General features: G+C 42.0%; 1 protein-coding gene across 2 annotated transcripts in view; it reads right to left on the bottom strand.

Moving 5' to 3' along the window:
* Positions 1 to 9,007, bottom strand: part of HLTF (helicase like transcription factor) — a 47,569-nt gene extending 38,562 nt beyond the window's left edge. For both annotated transcript variants that reach the window (XM_084638186.1, XM_084638187.1), the window contains exons 1-4: positions 8,830 to 9,007; positions 5,989 to 6,199; positions 4,860 to 5,026; positions 1,814 to 1,947 (exon numbers count right to left, since the gene is read on the bottom strand). In XM_084638186.1, coding sequence (XP_084494312.1) covers positions 1,814 to 1,947; positions 4,860 to 5,026; positions 5,989 to 6,199; positions 8,830 to 8,942 — 625 coding nt within the window. In that variant the 5' untranslated portion in view covers positions 8,943 to 9,007. The remainder of the gene's footprint in view (positions 1 to 1,813; positions 1,948 to 4,859; positions 5,027 to 5,988; positions 6,200 to 8,829) is intronic.
* Between the last annotated feature and the right edge of the window lie 4,872 nt (positions 9,008 to 13,879).

The following is a 13,879-nucleotide window of genomic DNA, read 5'->3' as shown; positions in this document are numbered from 1 at the left end:
TATAACATATCAAAGCATGACTTGTTGATTTCAAGAACTCTGGTACAAGGAGTTTCTGGAAAAAAAAAATGTTGACATGATTACATTTCTGTTATAACATGGTTTGATTCTTCACCATGCAAAAAGATGAAACTGTGTTCCAATCACATTCAGATCAGGACTATAATATATTCAAAACAAAGATGAAAGAAACCATACTAAAGCACTTACCGGTAATTATAATCTACATTCTCAACAATTTTACAAAAACACAACTTTACTAATGTCAACATTATACAGTAACTCCTCACTGAACATGTAGTTATATTCCTGAAAAATGCGACTTTAAGCGAAACGATGTTAAGCAAATCCAATTTCCCCATAAGAATTTATGTAAATAGGGGGGTTTAGGGTCCAGGAAAATTTTTTTCACCAGACAAAAGACTATATTATATATATATCTACACACTGTGTAGATTAGATAGATAGATTTAAGCAAAATTTAATATTGGTACATAGCGATGATGATTGTGAAGCTTGGTTGAGGTGGTGAAGTCAGAGGGTGGAAGAGGGTGGGATATTTCCCAGGGAATGCCTTACTGCTAAATGATGAACTAGCAATCAACTGAGCCCTCAAGGGTTAACTCACTGTTGTTAATGTAGCCTCACACTCTACAAGGCAGCACGAATGGAGGAGGGGAGACAGCATGGCAGACAGACACACACACACAGTGTGAGAGAGAGAGAGAGAGAGAGAGAGAGATGCACATTGCCCCTTTAAGTACGCTGACCCCACTCTAAGTACACTGCCTTTTTGAGTAGATCAGCAACTTGAGATGGAAGCTGCTGCCAGGAAGCTCCCTCCATCCTGAGCCCTGTCCTGTCCCGTCCCCCCCCTTTGGAAATGAGGTAAGCGGGGTGCAGGAGCAGGGGGGAGGGGGACACCCTGACATTAGCCTCCCCACTTCCTCCCCCCCGCACAACAAGCAGGAGGCTCTGGGAAGCAGCTCCAAGGCAGAGGGCAGGAGCAGCACATGGCAGTGGGGGGAGGGACAGCTGAACTGCTGACAATTGATAACCTGCTGGGCCGCTGCCCCACAGGGAACTTAGGGAAACAGGGGGCTGCTGGTCCACCCTGGTTTCAAGCCCACATCAGCTAGCAAGCAGTGGACAAAGCAGGAAGCTGCCACACAATGTTATAAAGGAGCATTGCGCAACTTTAAACGAGCATATTCTCTAATTGATCAGCAACATAACAATGGTAACAGGGATGACTTTAAGTGAGGAGTTACTGTATGTTCATCCACCTTTAAATTATATAGCAACTCTATGATCTATCCCAGTCAGAAACAAGGAAAAGAAATGGGCCTAATTCTATGCCAAAAGCCAACAGGCTCTCTTTTGCACACCTGCAGGGGAAACAATATTTTGGGTCAACACTATGAAAAGAATTAGCATGAACATTTGATCCCCTTTCTTTCACAAGGAGGTTAGTGATACTACCACAATTTCCAGGGTGAAAGACAGAAAAGGGTTAAAAAAAAAAATTCCAGAGGATAACAAACATGCTTTGCCACAACCATCAATCACTTTTTCATGTCTACAAAGTCAAGGAAAACCCACATTATAGCACAGATGGAGCACAACTGCATATTCACTATGAACCCAGATCTGGCCAGTTTGGGGCTGGTCATATTCCCAATGAATCCACAGGAATATTACCATTGACTTCACTAGGAGCAGGATCAAGGCTTTAAAGTCTCTTCTAATGACTGGGGTTTTGCAAAGCTCATCTTTAAAATATTTTAAAGACAAAAACTAATCTATAACTTACTTTTTGAAGGAGGAGCCAATTTAAATCCATGCATTTTCAATTTATCTAGAACAGCTTGCTTATTTTCTTCTTTTCCCCAAAAACTCATTTGCACAGGCATAGTAAAGGCATTCTGTGCTCCATAAGGGACAACCCTTAAGAATAAAGGGAAAAAAGGAACATACTTCTCACTTAAAAAGTAAAACATTTCATAGCAGACTCCTACGGAGAAAACACAATTAATACTTCCATGAAATAAAGAACCTGTTATAATCATTAGAACACTGAAACAGTAAGTCACAAGTTCCACCAAAGAAGCAGACTCCTAAGAAAACTATCAGGCATTCATTGTCATTCTGTGTGTCACTATGAAACCTAGAATTTCCATCACGTCAGTATCAACGATATGGAAATGGCTACAAGCATGGTTGAGAGTTCTTCTTGTTCAGACAATCATCACGTTGAATCATCAATGGAATCTGTGGTGTGTTACCAATTTGTTTTAAGTTCTCAGCCATTTTGACTTTACGAAGTATACCTATGTGACACACAGCTACAGTAAGACAAGTATTTGTGCCATACCAGAGTCCCTAGACCATCGTGATATCAGAGGGAACTCAATCAATCATCGTTGCTCTACAGCTAATTTTCATGCAACGATTTCAATTGGCTGTATGAGGCAAACTGCACAGATAGTGGATTACGAGGCCCAAGTGCTATACCCATGTAACAGCACAAGCTTTCAGCTTCTACTACAGTATTAAATACACAATGGGCCAGATTCTCATTTGTCCAAAGACCTATTTTACACCACTATGGCAGCATATAACCATGCTTAAACTAACTTTATGCTTATTTTAAGCCCCTTTATCCTACCAGAATAGTGTAAAGTGCCCTTAGCATAAATAAGAATAAGGCTCAAAATAAAGTATTTTTATATGATATTAATACATTAGAGATGGAGCAGTTAGTTCCACAAAAGTTACAGCTGCCTTAACACTTTCAATTATAAGATCCAGTTTTAGTTACTTACAACTTTTTGAAACTTTGCCCACTCAGGCTAAAGTTTTCCATGCAAGATGTCTGCCTGGGGCTGAATTTTTCTGGGAAGTTTCAGCAAACACATTTCGACTGCTCCTCAAAATTAGTTTAGGGGAAGGAATAGATTTAAAAAAAAAAAAAAAAAAAGCATGGGCAAAATAATGTTACAAGTATTTCACTGGGGAGCTCGAGTACTTCCATTCTTTTGGAGCAGGGACTTGAAATTTAGCAGGAAACAAAGACACCAGAGTGCCAAGAACAGAGCTAGGGAAATTGGTAATCAAATTTTTTTTTGGTGAGAGGGCAAAAAACTGCAGACTTGACAAAAACCCTTTCACAAATTCATATCAGTTCTGTCAAAGTTGCTCATGTAAAAAAAAAAAAAAAAAAAAAAACCCTGAAATTGAGAAAAAGTTAAAACCTTTTGTTATGACATTTTCTATGGGAAATGTTTCAAATTTTTTGGTTGAAAACAACTTTGTTTCAAAAATTTCCTTTAATTTTATAAATAAAACCAAACATTAAAAAACGCTTGAAATCAAAACAAAAAGTTCTGTTTTCGGTTGTCCTAGACATTTTATTTGACCTAACACATTTTTTCCCCAGTTTTCTGGAATTGCAAGTGAACCAAAAAAAAAAAAAAAATCCATTGTTGGCACAGCTCTAGAAATGTTCCTTTTGCTGTCCTCCATGAAAAAATGTCCAAATTTGGCCAAGTCAGAAACCTACAAAAATATCTCAGTTCCCACATGCTCAGTAGACGCATCTTAGAGGCTGACAGCATTATTAACAAGGTTTCCAGAGGATGCTATTTGTGAAGGACAAAAACAAAAATGACAAGAAGATGAGTCTGCAAAGAGAACAAATATAGTTTAAAATAGTGCCAGAGTGGGAGCTGGGATGGGTGAAGAGAATGGAGAGCAATCACTTGTACAGGACAGTTTACACTTTAAGAGCTCAAAATCTGAAGACAATGTCCAAATTTAATAAAAACCTAAAAAAAAAAAAATTATTTAAATAGTTTCAGGATTTTTCCATGCATCTCAGCAGGTGTTCGGATTTTTGGATTATTGGAGTTTGGCACTAATAGTCACAGAAAGATAGTATTAGCAAGAGTTAGCCAGGACTGCCAAATTTTCATGACAATTTTACAAGAACACTTTTACACCGATTTAACGTTATATAATTACTGCTTAACATTGAACATTTTTCTGATTGTTACTGCGAATGAAATCAGAATCAAAAACTGATTCACAGCCACCTATAATTAAAAATTTGCAAAATCACAATAGTGTTACAAATTTTGTCATTTTCCAATAGGACATTTGCTCAGAAGTACCAATTTTATTGTATGTACATGATGAGAAACTTTTTGCCACATTCACTTTCAGGGAAGGGGAAAAAAAAAATTCTTTTATAATAAGTCTGTATAACGTAAATATAGAATTAGTCCAAATTTTTCCACAGAAGAAAAATGATCAGTGAAAACAATCTTTGGTTTTTGTTGAAATTTATCATGGAAATATTTTAACTTTCTGAAAATACTGAAAGATTTCAGCCAAAATCTTTCTGGTTTGGAACAAATATTTTTATGAATAAACAAAAGTTTTCCGTGGAAACGAGACACGGGGGTGGGGGGGGACACATCATTTAGTCAAAAATCCAAGTTTTCCATCAAAAAAGAGTTTCAAACAGAAAATTTTTCACCCGCCCTACTAGAATGCTTTGAAGGAGCCAAACCACTGTGTAAGAATTACAAAAGTACACTTTTGTCAATTCAACTCTCACGGATGCCTCTAGAATGTCATTTACAGAGGAAAACGAACTGCAATCTGGATGGTTCATAAAGGAAGCCTATAGCCTGCAGCTATGACACTTAAATCCTGTTATGGCAGCCTCACTGTTACTGTCAGTAACCTCAGCGAAAGGATATACATTTTAATTGTTGCTACATAAAACATACTAAAAATATTAAATTGCCATTCCCTTATAAAAATGAAACTAAATATTTCATCTGCCCACTTACCCTTCAACTATTGCTAGCTTGTTGTCCATGATGTACGCCAAGGGTGCTGCAAGTTCTTTTTTGATGTGGCCTACCTGGTTTCCATTCACATTATTTACTTTTACTGCATTTTTATCATAGAGGTTATTGGGCTCTCTCTGAAGTGCAACCATTTCATTATTGTTAACCTGCAAAAAAGAAAAGAGCACAGACTTGTTTAGTTACAAGTTATTTACAGAAATACCTAAACGTATAGCCATTCTGAAGCTACATTTAAAGATTATTTTAGCATAATAGGCTGTTTTTACCTCCAGTAATTCTTTATTCAAAATACTAAAGACTTTAGAAGTTAGGTAAGAGGTGGGCTTTAGAGTCCAAGCTCCATCCTGAGCTGCAACTTCAAAGCACTGTCTACACAGCTATTTTTAAAGCACTGGCACAAACCCTGTTAGGCCAAGTCTGTTGACCTGGGTTGGTAGGTTTGCTGCCTGCAGGCTGGTTAGACATACCCTATAATACTTTGTACTTATTCAACTCTTCTCATTTGCAGAATTCACGGCTCCTTACAAAAAGCTAGTAAACATCATTCCCCTTTTACCATTGGAGAAACTGAGGGGCAGGTATGTTAACTGACTTGCTTAAAATCATGTGGGCAGGATATACAATCCATGTCTCCTGGCTTCCAGTCCTATCGAAGTGCTATACCATCAAGTGTCTCCTCCATCCACCAACACTGTCAAGACTGTGGCTAGGAGGACTGAGCTAGCTACAAGTATGTTTGCACAGTCCTAAATGAGTGTAGTCAGAGAAAGCAGGAAGGGGACGGCGCTTTGAGAAGGGAAAACACCTTCCCTTCCACTACGCTCAACTTCTTGGGGGCTGTTCTTATCTCACCTGAAGCTAGCTCCAGAGTAAATACCTTAACAATTCCTGAAATTTAAATTGCGGGTTTTGACTACTGAATTCTTCTCTTGGAACTGTGTAGAATCTTAAATGCACTGATAACAAATGAATGAGAAAACCCTAGGACTTGTCAGAAAATTCTGGAAAGCTGTGAAATTTTAACAACAAAAAGGCAAAATGTTAAATTTTTGTCCCACTTTTCAACTACCTCTGCTTAGTAGCAATTTATTATTCATACTGCACTTACAACCCCTGTGTAATAACGTAATCCAACCACATTTCCTCGCAAGGTTCCAAATAAGACAGCTGAATCCATATCTTCATCTGTCCCAGGAATGTCATCTGTACATAGAAAGTCTTCTAACCCAAACTGAGAATAAAAATCACGAGAGGTATAATGGGAATAGTTCCTATCTCCTCCATGATGGGCAGATGGTAAGTATTTCCAGGCAGAATCTCTGCAGAAAGACAGAATAGAAGTTATTTGACATTATATTTAAAAGAGTAGTCCGAATATTTCAGTTACTGTTGATCCCCTTTTATAAGTGTCAATTTAATTTTCCCTTTTATAATGTGAATATTTATATTTCACATCTTTATATAATCATTCTACCTTACCTGGCAATTTTCTCCTAAGTTATACCCTTAAAAAAACTGTCTCCAGGACATTATAGGCTCACACAAACAACACATAGTCAAATTATTTTTACTATTTAACTGACTAGAATATAATCTTCAAGCACTCAGAAAAAGAGTCAGCACTGTAGAGTAGGCTCTTTTGGCTGCTTTTAGGGCAAGATTGAGCAGCAGGAGCAGATGACTAAAAGATCTTCATTGTTTTTATTGCTTAAGACTTTTTTTGCTGCGTGGGGGATCAAAAGAGCAAAGGGCAGAAGAGAGTAATGTCTCACACAACAGAGGACCAGAATACTGAGTTAGTCAGGGTTTCTCATGCTCATGGGCTTATAATTTTCCGCTAAAAAAGGATACACAGACTTTGCCGTGGCAAAAATGCTTTCACTTCATTCTTCAGAAAGGGCTGGAAAAAAGGGAAACACTGGCATTTTTTAATAGAACACTTCCCTAAACTTCACTTCCCCCCATGTTCCTAACTTTGTCAAAAGTCATAGAGAATACGCAAAAAATTGTGTTTTTCCAACTTAACAGAGTCCTCTATAATAAGTGCTTTACAAACATTAGTTTATTTGCCATGGGTTCTCTCAAAGAGAAGAGTGGCTCTTCTCATTGATAATACCTGATCACTTCTGCCTGACATCACATTTATGGACTGTCAGAATCCACAAGAGACAGCAAGTCTGACGTGATATAAACAAATTATTATCTGCATTAGAAATCTACACTTTTCAGGGGAGATACAACGAGGTACAAAGCCAAAGCATAAGTTGCTTTATTGAATACAGTACACTTCAAGAAGTAAAGTTATTACTTTTATAACATACTTTCCAACACTTCTGAGACAACTGCTCAGTCCTGACACATATAGTCATACTGGATACTCACAGTAAGAATTTTCACCAACCAGGTGAAGATTCTCTCTTATTCTCCTTCTTTCTTATTAGAAAGAGAAATCCTCAATAACACCTTAGTATATTGTACTTTTTGGCTAACTCACAAAAACTTCTGTGACCACATATGTCAAATACATGTTTTCACATCAATGCAAAGAACAGTACTAACGCTTGCCGAGCTTTACAAAAGCAACACAAAAATGAATGCTCAGTGCTTTGGAAGGCTCAGCTGTTAACAGTTAACAGCATAGCACATTATAACTTTGCACAGCAAGACCTTCCTGCACAAAGGTATTATTTACTTAAATTATCTTAAACTACTGTCAGGGAGTGTGACTAGGCTTGCAAAGGCTGTGTATCTGGAGCTTTCTCAGGATCAACTTTGGTTTCTTTTGCATAATGTCACTCCTTTTCTTTTTGCGAATACAGACTAACACGGCTGTTACTCTGAAACCATCCAAAATTAGAGTAATCCTGGCTGAGTAAGAACCATGGAATCAGATCCACAATTTAGCCAAGGTTTACCACAAAGTCATCTAAGCTTTGCCCACCTGAGGGCTATACTAGCAACTTGTCAGTTCAAAAGCCACATATATGTTGTGCCACATACCTCTTATGTTCTTACAGGACTAAACTGGCATTACATGGGTGTGTGACAGGGAAAGTGAAATAGGCAATCAACTCCAGCAGCTACTGGGTTGACATGGAAGGGAACACATACCATACCCGTATAAAGGGTGGCTGAGCAACTGCTTCAAGGTGTGCTTGCTTCCTGTGGAACTCCAGGTGAATCACCCATAATTTCTGCTGAGACGCCTGAGGCAGCACTTTCCTCTCTATACACTAATTCAAGTAAAACATGTGCTTTAAAGGCGCAACCCTGCCCTGATTTTGGAAATGTGCTGGTAGCAGAGAATAATGACCTAAATGCATTAATGTAAAATGTGTATAACTGAAGTGGGATGCCAAGATTTAGGGAGCACTAGAGCCCAGCTAAGGAGAAACAACAGCCCTCACAGGATGGGTAAGGGAGGATGGAAGAGACAGGCATCTCACACCAGTGAGAACTGCTCGCTCTCTCGCCATTATATCTGTCACATGCTCTCAACACTACAAATGATAACTGTCTCCACTCTAAAAGAAAAAGAGGACTTGTGGCACCTTAGAGACTAACCAATTTATTTGAGCATGAGCTCACGAAAGCTCATGCTCAAATAAACTGGTTAGTCTCTAAGGTGCCACAAGTCCTCCTTTTCTTTTTGCGAATACAGACTAACACGGCTGCTACTCTGAAACCTGTCTCCATAATAGCACCACTAACCCCTCCTGGCCCAGGGTGCCCAGCTTCCCCCGCCCCGCCCCTTCCGCTCCCCAGCCCCCACCCAAGGCTCCCAGCCCCGCCCCGTCCCGTCCCGCCCCCTCAACTCCCCCAGCCCCCACCGGACCAGGGCCTAACCCTTCCCCCAGCAACCGGCCACGCTGACCTCAGTTACACGAGACCTACCCGCGCCTTCCCATCCCGGCCTCGCCTGCCCGCTTTGCCCCACGCCGGGCCTCACCTCATGAACATCCAAGCCATGGTGCTGCGGGAGCCGCCGCACGCCGTCCGTGACAGAAGAGCAGACCCAGCGCCCGGCAAAGAGCCAGAAGACGCGCAGCCCTCCAGTGACATCAATCCCAAGCCCCTCACCGTCAGTGCGGCGCTTAGCGCTCCCAGCCTGACTGACGCCAACAGCACCAATCCCACCCAGGCTTTCACAGACGCCAGCCAATGAGAACAGGGCTGTGAAAGAGGGGCGGGACTTTCTTCATGCGTTGTCTGTGCGACAAGAGCAGAGCCCCCAAACCCTCCATCCGCCGCCTCCGCAGTGTCCCTCCGCCTCCCTTCCACCGTCGCTGCGAGGAGGCTGCAGGACGGACTGGTTGCAAATTAATCCCCCCTCACCGTAAGCGGCCACCCTGCTACTGGCATCTCTGCCCGAGGTGGCCTTCGGTGGGCTCCCTGTTCGACACAACACTCATGTTGCAAAGCGTGCAGAGAAGAGATGCAAGCAGGGGGTCAAGGTCGTCTGGCTCACCTGCCTCCTACAGCTCCAGCTACTTGGTTTATCCAAGAGCAGGTTAAGATCTGGCTTAATTTCATTGTGGTCTATAGCTACCTGTATGGGAAAGAAAAGGAGGACTTGTGGCACCTTAGAGACTAACCAATTTATTTGAGCATGAGCTTTCGTGAGCTACAGCTCACTTCATCAAGTGCCACAAGTCCTCCTTTTCTTTTTGCGAATACAGTCTAACACGGCTGTTACTCTGAAACCTGTATGGGAAAGAGATCTCTGAGCTTAGATGGGTCTTTAATTTAGCAGAGAAAGGCATTAAAATGAGGAAATTTTAAACTGGGTGGGTACCCAACCATTGCAATAAAAACCACCTGCGGAGGTGGTGAAGTCTCTAGCACTTGCAGTCTTTAAATCTGGACGGGATATCTTTCTAAAAGATATGCTATAGCTATAGCTCAAACAGAAGTTATGGGTTTGATGCAGAAGTTACTGCATGAGATTCTCTGGCCTGTGTTAGCAGGTCAGACTAGATCGGGGTGGCCAACCTGTGGCTCCGGAGCCACTTGTGGCTCTTCAGAAGTTAATATGCGGCTCCTTGTCGAGGCACCGACTCCGAGGCTAGAGCTACAGGTGCCAACTTTCCAGTGTGCCTGAGGGTGCTCACTGCTCAACCCCTGGCTCTGCCATAGGTCCTGCCTCCACTCCATCCCTTCCCATCCCCTCCTCTGAGCCTGCCTTCTCCTTCTCCCCTGCCCCCAGAGTCTCCTGCATGCCACGAAATAGCTGATCGGGAGGGAGGGGGAGGCGCTGATTGGCGGGGCTGCCGGTGTATGGGTGGCCCTGGGAACGGGGGTGACGGGGAGCTGATGAGGGGCTGCTGACATATTACCATGGCTCTTTGCCAATGTACATTGGTGAATTCTGGCTCCTTCTCAGGCTCAGGTTGGCCACCCCTGGACTAGATTATAATAATGATCCCTTCTAGATTTAAAGACTATTAATTGGATGTCATCACATCTTGATGTCAGTTACTGGCTGAGTTTGTGTCATCACAACCTGACAAAACCATGGTGTTCCATATCATAAAGCCTAGGGTTGCTAAGTATCCGGTTTTCGACCAGAACACCCCGTCGAAAAGGGACCCTGGAGGCTCCGGTCAGCACCGCTGACTGGGCCATTAAAAGTCCAGTTGGTGGCGCAGGCAGGCTCCCTACCCAGCTCCGCATGGCTCCCGGGAAGCGGCGACATGAACCTCCGGCTCCTAGGCATAAGGGCGGCCACAGGAGCTCCACGCACTCCCCCCACACCAAGCACTGGCTTCGCAGCTCCCTTTGGCAGGGAACCATGGCCAATGAGAGCTGCGGGGGCGGCACCTGCGGGCAGGGGCAGCATGCACCGCGTAGCAGCGCCCCATGGCCGCACCTGCGCCTAGGAGACAGAGAGACATGCTGACCACTTCCCAGGAGCCACCTGAGGTAAGCGTTGCCTGGAGCCCGCACCCTGAACCTCCCCTGCACTCCAATCCCCTGCCTCACCCCGGTGAAAATGAGTGAGTGAGCGAGGGTGGGGGAGAGTGAGCAACGGAGGGAGGGGGGATGAAGTGAGCGGGGGCAAGGCCTCGGAGAAGGGGCGGGGCAAAGACGGGCAAAGGCAAGGGTGTTCGGTTTTCTACAATTAGAAAGTTGGCAACCCTAATCAAGTCACAACCCAACATAAAAAAGATATTTATTCACTCCTTCAAGTGTTACTCCTGTCTTTGTCATCAAATCAATTTGACACATTATCTGGATGTTCTGCTTTCACTATAGAGATAAATTGATCACTTCACACCTCTCTGAGCTATTGTTTTAGGATGTCTGCAGATTCAGGACAGCATTGAATCACTTACTTTATTTTTTCAAGTTTTTCCACAACCATGAGAACTAGAAGTACAATTTTTTTTAAAAAAATGAAAACTTAGGTTCTTGAGTATCAATTTGATGACATATATGTTATAAGTATGGTTATTAATGAGCATTGTAACATATACACTATTATTAATACCTATATTAAATTTAAATCACAATGCAATCTTAGCTAAGGAGCTGCTATGCTGCTTCTGTACTTGAGAGCCAATTCTACTCTTATTGTCTTCAGGGGAAGCAGGATAAAGTCTATAATGTGTAAATTTATCCATAAGAAATTCTTGAAAATTCCTTCTCATTATCCCCACAACATCTTGCTGCTTACTGAGGCTATTTTTCCACATCTGGGATATGGGAATTTGCTATTGACTTCAACAGGAACAGGAGCAGGCCCGTAATAGGTGTATTTATTACTAAGAAAACCTTTTACAGCTTCTTCCTTTCCCACAACTTCCTGCCACCTCTTCAGTCTGAAAACCTGTTATCTACCTGTCCAGGATGCAGTCTAAAGGGGTTTCCTATTTCTGGGATGCTGCCATGGTGGAAGAGCTAGAGTGAAGGGTGAACAAGGCAAGGGGCCTCCACCATGGCAACACAAGAATTCATGTGGTTGGACTGATGCCATGGAAGCCAAGAAGATATTTGGGCAGCCATTGAGACAGTAGGGAAGGGATCATTCTTCTATTGGTACCTGACCCTCTAAAGACTACAGGGCCAGAAAGCCAGCCACTTTCATGGCTGAAGAAGTACTAACTGCCACATAGCAAGAAAGGTCCTATAAAAGCATTTAGCTTTATAAAAGTCAGACTTGACTACAGGAGTGCAAAGCTTGACTACATAAGTCATAAGCAATATTGACACTTGGGTAGTCTTAGCAAAGCATCCAAAGCCACTAAGCATAAGTACTAGTTACTAAAGAGTGGGGAAGGTGGGGTACTGATGTCCCTCTGCGACATTTTGGGGTCAACCCAGATCACTAAGAGATTGTGTCACCTCCTGCCTTACAGCTCTGGAGGTCTTCAGAACTATGCAGCTGTGGCTCAGAGCCCTAACACAAACAGCCAGTATTCAAGCCTATAAGTCACACCCTGGCTTTCACCCTGCCACCCACTTGCTTTTCGCAGAGTGACCCTAACACTCTCCCAATCCTGAATTTCCCCAAAATTATCTGCCAGTGGGGTGATCTGCCAAGAATCCCGGAACTGCGGATTACTGTTACCCCTCTCAGCCTCAGCAAGTGAGAGTTTTGCTACTGCTAAGTTGTGTTTCAACTCCCTGGTACACCAGCTTGTCTGTCTTGCCAGCAAACTCTTCAGGACTCTGCCAGTCCAAACTTTGCCTTGCAGGTAACAGTGAACCCTAACTCCCAAGTTCCCCAGAGATGTATCCCTGCAGCGCCCAGCCATCTCCTGGAACACTCACAGCAGTTATTAAGTTTGTTGCTCCTTTAACAAAACAATACATTGCAACTCATTAATTTAACTAGGCTTTGACAAACTCTTATTTCAAATCACAGCACTGAATTGATTTATAGTAAAAGTAGAACAAGATGATTTAACAAAAAGACATCATCTTAAATTATATGAAGTATAAGGACTAAAGATAGGAAGGGTTACAAGCAAATAAAAGTTAAAAATACACTTTTAAGACTAAAACTTAATTTCAGCAAGTTACAATCTTTGCCTAAGCAGGTTTCTCACCTACACTCACTTCCCAGAGACTTCAACCCCATTGACTGAAGGAGCCAACATTCTGTGATTTCAAGAGCTCTGGCCCCTTTAATCCCCCAAGTGATGGCTACCAAAATTGCTTTCCATTTCTGCTTATATCTCCCAGAGTTCATTGACCCTGTTACAAAGGGCAGGAATGTTGTTGCTGTTCTTCCCTTCCTATTGAAGTGGGGCTTCCATTGTTTTGATTCCATAATGCTTAATTTACACTGGAAACAGATAGATAGCTACTGCTATCTGGGAGCCTTTGCTGAGTTTGGTTACAGACTTTAAAGCATAATATCAGTGAGTATCCATAATTCCCCACATACTGTTAATGCATACATTTCACACAATGATATTAATCACCAGTGTGTCAGAGACTTTAGTAAAGACACATTACTCAATACATTTTTATTATACACTAATATTGTATACAATCAGTTGATTCAATTGCTTATCATTTGAGTATCAGACACTGTCTTTATAGACATGTAAATCTTTGAAATATATTATTTGAAAAGTAAGCCCAGAACAAGCTTCTCTCTCTTACTGGGATATAGATGTGATGCTGTCTTGACACTGCTTTAAGATGTAGGAAGGCTTCCTGGGGGTGCAGTCTCTGTCCCCTGAGATTGGTAAGCATTCATCTTTCCCCACTTGGTCTCCTGATGGCTTTATTTACCTTGCATGTAAATGTGCTTTTCTTTGTCTTTGGTTACACTCTTGCCTAATATACATCAGAGACACCTTCAGCCAGGTGGAACCACATTCCTTTGTCTGGACAGGGTGTGGCTTAAGCACTGCTTGCCAAATACATTGTAAAGAACATAATTCTGTCATAATTCTATAACTCTTTGTACACACCCTGTACATACACCACACAATGATTTTTAGGACCAGCGTGTTACCAGATTGTATATGATACCTTACATGACA

This window comes from Lepidochelys olivacea (genome assembly GCF_965140295.1).
Source record: "Lepidochelys olivacea isolate rLepOli2 genome assembly, chromosome: 9".
In the NCBI taxonomy this organism is placed as follows: Eukaryota; Metazoa; Chordata; order Testudines; family Cheloniidae; genus Lepidochelys; species Lepidochelys olivacea.
The sequence above is the reverse complement of the archived record's forward strand: the minus strand, read 5'-3'. Positions and strand labels throughout refer to the sequence as shown.